This window comes from Nicotiana attenuata, unplaced genomic scaffold (genome assembly GCF_001879085.1).
Source record: "Nicotiana attenuata strain UT unplaced genomic scaffold, NIATTr2, whole genome shotgun sequence".
NCBI lineage: Eukaryota > Viridiplantae > Streptophyta > Magnoliopsida > Solanales > Solanaceae > Nicotiana > Nicotiana attenuata.
The window spans coordinates 116,913-127,461 of record NW_017671897.1 but is presented as its reverse complement, the minus strand read 5'-3'; the positions used below and the strand labels follow the sequence as shown (position 1 = coordinate 127,461).

The 10,549-nt window shown below is 35.5% G+C and overlaps 1 protein-coding gene across 1 annotated transcript; it reads right to left on the bottom strand.

The window, feature by feature from the left end:
• Positions 1 to 2,523: 2,523 nt before the first annotated feature.
• On the bottom strand, positions 2,524 to 7,093 carry LOC109210794 (probable receptor-like protein kinase At2g42960). Its single transcript, XM_019374260.1, has 8 exons — positions 6,468 to 7,093; positions 5,326 to 6,035; positions 5,125 to 5,229; positions 4,862 to 4,984; positions 4,404 to 4,574; positions 4,164 to 4,293; positions 3,809 to 4,018; positions 2,524 to 3,097 (listed from the first exon to the last, which is right to left on the bottom strand). The coding sequence occupies exons 2-8, from the start codon at positions 5,976 to 5,978 to the stop codon at positions 2,963 to 2,965; spliced, it is 1,527 nt and encodes a 508-aa protein (XP_019229805.1). The 5' UTR covers positions 5,979 to 6,035; positions 6,468 to 7,093; the 3' UTR covers positions 2,524 to 2,962.
• Between the last annotated feature and the right edge of the window lie 3,456 nt (positions 7,094 to 10,549).

The following is a 10,549-nucleotide window of genomic DNA, read 5'->3' as shown; positions in this document are numbered from 1 at the left end:
TCTTAATGAAAAATAGTGACGGATTTAGACATCGGTCATGGTTTGGTTTACCAATAATCTATTCATGTGTGCGTTACTGTTAAATCCGAGCTAATTAAGTTAATGTGTGTCTATGATGAGAGTACTCATCTCCCAGAGATTGAGCAACTTGCTTGAATATTCAAACTCCTTAACTTTCTTTTTCTAGTTTTTTGTCGACTTTCATTTAATTAATTATATACACGTTTTAACATCATCCTAATATCAATCACAAAGCTAATTACTGATTAGCTAAAGTTGCACAGTTCCTCTGAATACGCTGACGGTTGAGCATATGGAACTTGCAAGGACATATAAAATAAATTCGATAGTTAATTATTGATCTATATATACAAAATATTGGGGGAGCTAAAAAAACATATGCTGCCTGCAAGAAAATGGAATATTATAGTGTAAACGTTTATAGCCGCAATACAAGAAAGAATATGCAGCAGAAATTAAAGGAAAAGAAAAAAATCAAGAGACACAGCTGGGATTGAACTGGTGAATGTATATAGTTGTAAACTCTACTCGTGATGAGTGATTTCCGAGGTATTCAAACAAGTAATGAGGAAAAGTCTCTTTTTCTTTATTAAGTTTTCTGTATATGGCTGACAAAAACTTGTGAGGTTGGACTTTGTGATTTATAGCCCGTTTGGCCAAGCTTCTAAAATCAGCTTATTTTGAGAAGTGCTTTTCTCAAAAGTACTTTTAAAAAAAGTGCTTTGGGTGAGAATTAGTTTGTGTTTGGCTAATTAATCAGAAAAGCGCTTTTGAGCAGTAATTAGTGTTTGGCCAAGCTTTTGAAAACTGCTTCTAAGTGTATTTTTCTCAAAAGTGCTTCTCAGAAAAGTACTTTTGGAGAGAAGCTACTTTTTTCTGCTTCTCCTCAAAAGCACTTTTTTTTCCTTCCAAAAGCTTGGCCAAAAGTGCTTTTGGTCAAAAAAAAGCACTTTTGGCCCAAAAAAAAGCTTGGCCAAACAGGCCATTAAAGTCTTAGCATGAATCATGGTTGAAAAGAGTGAAAATATGTAGCTTGCATTTAAAACATATACTATAATACTACCAATTTTCAATTTGTCAGATTCAGATATTATAATTTTAATAAATACAGACGGGATCTGAATAGGCTAATGGCTAACTAATGAACTCGCGAAACCAATAAATGTGGCATTTCATATTTTGGGAGCATATCCTATTGCTTGAGCATGAGCCCGTGATGAACGTATTGATGTTGAATAAAACCAATCTCCAAAGGGTCCCAGCTCAAGCCTTAGCTATTAATTAAACCATATGCCTATTTGGGTAATGCAAACAAATTGGCATACAACGGTTCACAATTATTACGAGACAAGACATTGATCACCATTACATTACTTGACTCAACAAATTCCCAATAATACAACATAACAAACAATTTATGAATAAGCCAAAAGATGAAGTAACTGCGCGCGTTTTTAAGGAATAGTAGTACTATAGTAAGCTTTTCACTTTAAATTGTGGCACTGTTGAGTTCATTGTAAGGGCAAAGATTTGGCATTTGCGCAATGTGTAGGAGTGAGTGTCCCACAGCCGTAAGGACAAATGCTGCTAAAGTATACAATCAGCCACATGTGCCAACTCTCTCATCAATCATTGTGAATCAAAGATGGATATTTGTGGATATAAGTTAAAGAAAATTTCTGCCAGCTACGACTTGATTGATTATCCAAAAGAGGGGACCGCAATGAGAATAGCATACTCCAGCTTCACTTGTACAAAACACCTTTTCTTTAATTTATAACAAGGACATATAGTGGAGTAGCATGTAGTTTCCTCAGTATGTACAATGGGAATAACCGCATGTAATCATTCTTCTCTAAGGCAGAAAATATTCTTCTTGATTAAATCATTTTTGGCTACCTTGAATTAATTTAATATCTGCTTTTCCCAAGAAATGTCTCTACCAAAATTTAAAAAAATAACTTCAACTATTCATGTACGAAAGTTATCTCAAGTCACCAAAGCACTGTCCTCTCATCTTATCATCTATCTATAACGTTAACTTTTTTTTTTTATTGACGTGGTGTTCGGATCCTAGCCAGCTTGCACGTACGTCGATCATTTTACTAATATATTTTTACTTTTACCTCTCACCAACAATAAAACGTACGTCGATCATTTTACTAATATATTTTTACTTTTACCTCTCACCAACAATAAAACCAAATAACCTCATTTTACTAATATATTTTTACTTTTACCTCTCACCAACAATAAAACCAAATAACCGTACCCACCAAGGCTTAAACAAATAGGACGAAATTGATCACTAATGTTTTCTACCTTTACCGGAATTTAATCTTGAGACCTCATGGTTCTCCGGACACTTCACTAACCACTAAGTCACTCTCTTCACCTATTCTTATACCTAATACTAATCAACAAAACAATTTTCATGTAAATACTCTACATGAACACTACATTAGGGAAGTGGAAAAAATTGTAGTAGTAAATTGTAAGAGGCATGCCAATGTAAATATATACTAAAGTGAAAACCCACAAAAGAGACAAGAATGATGATCAAAATGTATTTAGAAAGGACAAACACATTATCCTCAAAACATATATCTGTACATCAACAATCTCTCTCTCTATTCTCTCTATCTCTCTCTACTAGTATTATGACACAGCAACAACTCCTCAAATTTTGATGCAGCAAACTGCCAAGAGAAGCACTCAAAGAAGAGCCAATGCTTCAAATACCAAGTGGGCCGACCTATCATAAATTCAATTACCGTCTGTCATTCAGAGGAATCTTTTCCAGAAACCAACTTCGAAAATCCTTCATTGGGTTACTGAAAAGCTTTTAAATATCAATGTGGGGTTGGTGTGCAGGGGGGTGTGGGGTTAAGATGCAATTATACATTCCACTTAAGAGTCATGTGCCTTTGTGTCAGTCTTCCTATCCAAGAATTTTATCAGATGTACTGCTATCTGCTCTCCCCACCTTGCTTTCCACCTCAGCTGAGCTGCAACAACTCTCCTTTACTGATTCTATTTCCATGCTCGCTGTTCTACTTCTTCTGTTTCTTCGGTCCTGTTACAAACATCAAATTTAGAAATATTCGTATAGCCGACGCCAATTAAAAGAGTGACAGATGGTGAGGATTCATATAGTTGACCCCATATAGTCGACCCCAACTTGCTTGAAGTTGATGCCTAGTTGTTTTTGGATGTGAAAAATGCTCCTATGCCTAGTGATTCAAACGAAAAGATAAAATTTGGACATAGTGCAGAGTGAAAACATATAACTGCAACCTTATTTGAGGTTATGTCAGCAGTTCACATGGACATAATTCAACAGCGGTACTATTCACCACAAAAAAGCAAAACCTCAACAGCGGTACTACTCCATTACCCAATATTCCTTTTCATTTGGCTGGGAAACTGTAGATTTTATGGATGTGCAAAACTAGAGTAGGCTTATAGCATTGTCTTACTAACAAATATTAGAGATACTATTTGTAACGGGTAAAGTCACTGCCATGTGACCAGTAGGTCACGGGTTCGAGCCGTAGAAATAACATCTTGCAGAAATGCAGGGTAAGGCTGTGTGCAGTAGACTCACGTGGCCCGACCCTTCCCCGGACCCTATGCATAGCGGGAGCTTAGTGCACCAGGCTGCCCTAAAGAATTTGGTTGATATCTCAGGTTCTTTGAAAGGAAGCTTTAGTTGTAGCCAAAATGAAGAAAGACAACAAGAAAGATCATATGGAGTGGAGATATGAAAGTCAGAAATGGAATATACCTCGCGATAAGGAAGTTCTTCAGTTTCAAGCATTCGAACTACTTGGCTCATTCTAGGTCGCTTTTCTGAGTCGGGATCAACACATCTCAATGCGACCAGAAGCGCCCGTTTTAAAGCACGAGTACCGGGCCTAACTTCAAGGTTAGGATCCACAACTTCCTCGGCCCTCCTATTTCCGACCATCATTTTGAGCCATTCAACAAGATTAACCTGCCAAAGGTGAACCACACAAATGCCTGTTAGTAAACGAAAGAAGCAACAGCAACCAGGAGAAAAAAAGGAGTACTTAACCCTGAGTCTCTATTAGTGCAGTTAGTAAAGAAATTTAATGCATTGCATCACTCTCTCTCAGTACCTCAGTAGCGGGACGGCTGTAGTCCACAGGATCTCTACCAGTGACTGCTTCTAGCACTAGAACACCGAAACTGTAAATATCGCTCTTCTCATTTAACATTCCAGTATTAGCATATTCTGGAGCCACATAACTGAAATTCAAATGAGAAACAAATCTGAGTATCTAATTGTGGACACAACTCAACAAATGCAAAGGCGGATGGAGTAGGAGGAAAACATCTTCAACTAGAGAAATTCATACCCAAATGTACCCATGACTCTGGTGGTTATGTGGCTCTCTCCTGAGTCCAAGAGTTTTGCCAATCCAAAATCAGAGACCTTGGCATTGAACTCGTCATCAATCAAGATATTACTAGACTTTATGTCTCGATGGACTACTTTAGGTTCTATGGCTTCATGCAAGTACGCAAGCCTGGAAATAAAACAAGTTGCCATTTATCTCTTTTTCACTGATAATAGAAATAAGAGGAAGCTATTAAGAAAGAGCCAGAAAAGCAAAGGCATTACTAATAAGCAACTACTGCCTTTTAGGAATAAAAAAATACATAAAAGATTGAGGCAATGCCGCGTTGGCCTGGAGTAAAACGAGTTAGAAGAGTGTTTGCAGCTGTAATAGGTTTATTAAGGAAAATGGAATGTCATGTGAAATAATTGGAGAAAAGATTAAACTTTGTAGCAGATTCTAATAATGAAACTTACGCTTTTGCAGTACCAAGGAGAACCTTCATACGGGCTTCCCAAGTAAGAGTACCATATTGTCTCATAGCGCCATGCAGCCACTGCTCCAAGTTTCCATTATTGACGTACTCGTAAACCAGCATCCTTCGTAGCCAAAACAAAGTAAATGATAAGGAAAGCATAATTAAGCTGAAATCATGGTGGTAGACTATTCGAAATAAAGAGTCATAGCACACAAAATTTTAACATACTTAAAGAAATTCCACGATTCTATCTGGAAATACCTGTGAACACCTTCAATGCAATAACCAAGAAGACGCACTAGGTTCTTGTGTCTAACATGACCGATTGCCTCTACTTCAACCCGAAATTCTTTCTCCGCTTGGCCGCTGTGAAGCAATTCATATATTGTTAGATCGTAAATAATACTCACTCATGGAGATGAATGTACAGAACCTGTAGAATTACTTCAAAGCCATACTCACAGATTATTTAGGAGCTTCTTCACAGCTACTTCTGTCCCATTGATCAACCTGCCCTTATAAACTACACCATATCCACCTTCACCAAGCACATTCTCTGCAGAGAAACGACTTGTTGCAAGTTCAAGATCTCTAAGCGTGAACCAGTGGCCCCACCCGAGCTGAGAGATCTCCGGCAAGCCAATCAAAGGAGAAGGCATTGCAATTCCATAGGATGGTTGTTTCCTCACTGTCCCCGAACTTCCCTCTTCCCCAGACTGCGAACTAAAAGCCCTTTCGTTATGATATATTGAACTGCATTGGCTGATATTATCAGCATCACTTGATTTGCTCCTACCCAAATGGACTAACATCTTTTCCGATGTCGTTTCATTTGATTTATCATTAATAGTCAGTAATAAGCTTTGAGGATGATCGTGGACATTTGCAGCGCCAACTCTATCAACCTTGATATCCTTGGAAACATTGGGTATTTGGCAATGTGGATACCCGTCCAGTGTTCTCCTAGATTTTCTCCTACACGTTACCCATATTGACAACATACAGAGTATCCCGACGATAAATACACCAACACATAAGCCCATCACAACCCATAATTTGAGACCTAAAAACGATGTCTTCTTAGACAATTCACTGTTTAAGTCCCCAGAAGACATTTCCACAAATTCTGCTTTGTCCTCCAAATTCCAGAGTCAGATTTACTCCATTGCCTCCTGTATCCCACTAACAATTTAGGTCACTGTGAACAGGAGTTACATCACTCACACATATCAACAGCTGTAGCATTTCTACAATTTGTGGCTTTGTTTTACTTCTTTTAAGATTTTACTGAAACAAAGTAGTTGGTAGTGTCTAAATTAATTACATTTCAAAGTACAATTAGTTAAAGATAAGACATTGACAGGGCAACTAAATTGGTGGCAGCTGACATCAAGATACAACTATCCACAAAAGCATATACTGGTAATTAGATTAAGAACAACACTTCCCCTTCCTGATTGAAACAAATCAAGAATTCAGGTAAAAATCATTAATTTAAAAAAAAAAGTTTAAATCTTTTCAAAATGGGCACAAATTAAAGGAAAGAATGACTTAAAACTGAAGTAAGAGAATGAAACCAGATGTAAATCCAATAAAGTTGTTACCTTTACACAAAGTGATCTATAGAAACCAGAGTTAATTAACCCCCTTGATCTCCTTCTTCGAGAAGCAAAGGAAATGCCTCTTTTTGAACCAACAGAGACTCAAAACGCATAGATATGCCAATGCAGAAGTGAAAACTAAAGAACCCCACAAAAGTCAAGAGAAAATACTAAAGGGTGTTTGGCTGAAGTGGACCAAAAGGAATAAACTGCTGTTCTAAGAAGGCCAGACAAAAATCTAATCTTTGTAAGGCCAAATGCAGAGAGATAAAGGAAAAAAAAAAGGTTTATTTAAATGGTGGGTAAAAATGGGTTGGTGGGTAATGTGAATGTGTAAGCAATAGGGACCTCAGAAAGCTGTAAAGGTGGAAGCTTGGTTTGCAATGGAGGAAATCTATGCTAAAGATAGAGAGAGATAAAGAGAAAGAGGTGAGGTTCTTGATTTGGGGTGGGTGGTGTTGAGAGAGAGAAGAGAAAAGAGAACAGTAAAGGAAAAGCAAAATATGAGAGTAATAGTAGAGAAATGCATTTATGGTTGGATGGCAAAAGAACTTATGAAAAAAAGTGAAAACCCCAACAAAACAAAATAAAAAAAAAAAGTGAAAAAGAAAACATATGAATGTGAAGGAGAGAAGATGAGGAGGCTTTTTCTTTTGGGGAAGAGAGTCAACTCAATCTACGCTTAATGTAATGACAAGTTTGATTTTACTATATTACCCCTTAGCCTAAAACCAGTTCTCTTTACTTTGTCATTAATGATACATACATACACAGAGAATTGACCTCTTCTCTTCACAGCTGATGCTATGAAAAAACTGGTCTTTTAGGCAACAATGACCTGACCTTATTGAACACCTCACTAAAATTGACTACTTTACACCTAAAACATGGCTGGCAATCACTGTACTTAAGCAACCTACATAAGCTACTACTACTGCCTACTGGTGTCTGACAGCTACAGTTTTGATTTTTTTTTTCAAGAAAATTTTTTTGCTCCCAATCAGGTCACTCTTTAGGTTATGAATTCATGATTTTTTGTAATTGTGTACCACATGTTAATTTTATATATATGTCATCTTAATTAATACTACAACAAAGATACAAAATACTTGAACATGATTCTTGAGCTAAATTGACCAACTTTTTGTTTTATTTAAGGTGTTGTTATTGTTTAAAGTCACACGGTAACAGTTTAGTAGGTAGTTTAAAATTTTCATAACAATCAAGACACGTGTAATCGTGCATGTATGTCTAATAAAAAGAAAAAACAATAACCGAATAGATGACGCAAACTTAATTTTCTACTTCATTTAAACCATGTCTCAAAAATTTAAAAAGGAAAAAATGATACCAGTTTTTAAAATTTTGGACAAGGGAATTAGTTTGAACAACTTATTTTAAGTAGGCTTTTAAACTTTGAAGGAAGTTAAAATCAGCTCACTTTTACAATCATGGAAATAAGATTGCAAAGTAAACAAAACAGCTTTTTGTTTCATCTTTTTGTAGTTTTTAGAGTATTTCTCTGTCACTATACTAAAATTGTGATTTCATGGATGTGATATTTCTTTCCCAAAGAAAAACCACTTCTATTTTTGCCACTATATTCTGTAGTTATTTTCAAAATCTTTCTAGATCTTTTCCCTTTCTTTTAGGTTATAATATTATGGTAGCAGTATTTTGTAAGAATGAGAACGATTTGTCAAACTTGCGCAGATTTATTATTGATGTCATGACTATTCCCTTTGACCAAAACCTGCTATATTTAAAACATTTGTTACAACGGCTCACAAAGGGTAAGTTAGTAAATTCATGTCATTAAATCACATTAGATCAACATCCAGCCCACTAAAAGAACCCCAAGACTCAGAAATATAAAATAACACCCACTCCATGTAGGCAGACCCAGAATTTAAAGATGGTGGGATATATGATCAGACTGTTCAACCAAAATTATTTATATATATAAATATATATATCTAAAAAAATTGCCAAAATTAATAGGGTCCAATGACCCCTCTTCTATATGCATAGGTTTGTCTCTGCCCCTCCATCCCCATAACCCCACCCTCGAAAAGAAAACAACCCAAGATTGTAAAAATATAAAAGACACATGTGTATTGAAAAAACTTATTCGACATTTGATGTTTATATTAAATTATCTTAATTTTTTATATTTAAATAATTAATAAAATGAGAATTTATACTAACTAATTATGCCTAAATGATAGTGCAGATATAATCATGTATTTATTAAATTAGTATAAATAACAAATACATATATCCTCATTTTGAAAAAAGCATTTAAACCCTCATTGGGCAAGCCCCAATCCCCGGCGGGGAGAGAGGGGGTATGGGGAGGAAAAAAAGCCTTTGCTTAGTGAACAAATGTGACTTTCTTAAATATGATTATGGCATGGGAGGAGAGATAAAAAGCCACTATTAGAGGAGGAATAGAGGCTTTGATTAGAAGCATAAACTTTTTCATTAAAGTATGCTTCAGACAAATCCTTTCTAATCTTTTCAGACTTTAAACTTGATTAATTTAAGTGAATTGGGTATGTGTTTATACTTTATACTAATTAAAGTGGCATAGTGGGCTCCACTTGCCCAATTCGGGTTCTATTATTTAGGTCGAGTTTTGACCCGAATGGATTATCCTCACTACTTAGCCGTCCAATCTTATGCATCTCACATGGGAAAGTAGGATACCCTCATTAGCTTGTTTTGCAGTAACAAAACCTTGCACGTGCACCACATGTATGGCACGTGGAATTACTCTTAACTTTTTAGTAGGCCTTTGGACATCAAATTGTAATTTTCGAAAGAAAAAAAAAAGGGTTTGATGTTAGGTTGAATAATTATGTTTGGACATGCATTTCACTTGAAAAAGTGTTGCAATTTTAAATTTAGAGTGAGGAAACAGAATTTCTGAAAATTTGAAAAAGTGGTTTTTGAAAAACTCATTTTCAAAAACTTACAAAATTTCATGGACAAACACGTTTTTGAAAAAAGATTCTGAAAAAAAAAGAAAAAAAATTCGATGGACTACAACAACAATCAACATATCCAGTATTATCCCACACCGTGGGGTCTGGGAAGGGTAGTGTGTACGCATACCTTGTGAGAGTAGAGAGACTATTTCCAATAGACCCTCGGCTCAGGAAAGCATAAGCACTACATCTATGGACTAATGGGTCCTTAATCTTTTCATTTTTTATTTTTGAGTGTGTTGGCCATTAATCAGTAGCGTACGTAAAAAATTTCAAGGAGTATCGATTTATTTGTTTATTACTATATGTTTGGCTCGAGTTCATTGCTATAATGATAATATGTATCACTGCCTTAAAATTCTCGTTGATTTTCTGAAGAAATTCCGATATTTAAATGATACTGGTGGAGTTTCAACGTTAAGAAATGAAGTCTAGGCTTTTGCTTCCTTTTCTATTGCTTTCTCTTTTTACAGTCTGCACTAAGTTTAATGAGATTTGAGGACTAGTTTATTTGTAGCAATAAAGCAAGTAACAAGTAATGGGCTTTCTCATTTAGTCAGTTGCATATGACTAATTTATTTGCAAAGGAAATGGCAATTCCAACGACATACTCTTTGTTTAATTAGTTAATCAACAGTTATGATTCAAAAATTCTGAATAATGAGAGCTAGTCTAATCATACTCTTGCAATTTATAAGCTTTCATGCAATTAACTTTTTTTAATCCAACGCTCAATTAACAAATATCAAATAACTTGATCTGTTTTAGTTCTTACATTTGGTCAAATTACTTATTGGTTAAAAATGTTATTTAATTGCAATATAAAAAATAAAAGGCAGTACTAATGTAGAAGAGTATACGGCCGGAAATTAATTTGAGAACACATATAAAAAGAGCACTTAGCAAAATATGACATGTGTAACGGTAATGTTGACAAATTAAAATTGCTACCCATCAATAAAGTTTGAGCACTTTTCCACTAGAGCTCGTACCCAATTAAGATTTAATTAACACCACAGATATAATACTTTTCAGAAATTTTCCAGTGTGCCAAAAGAGTTGCTTGGAGTTTTGCTATTGTTTTTGGTTATTCAT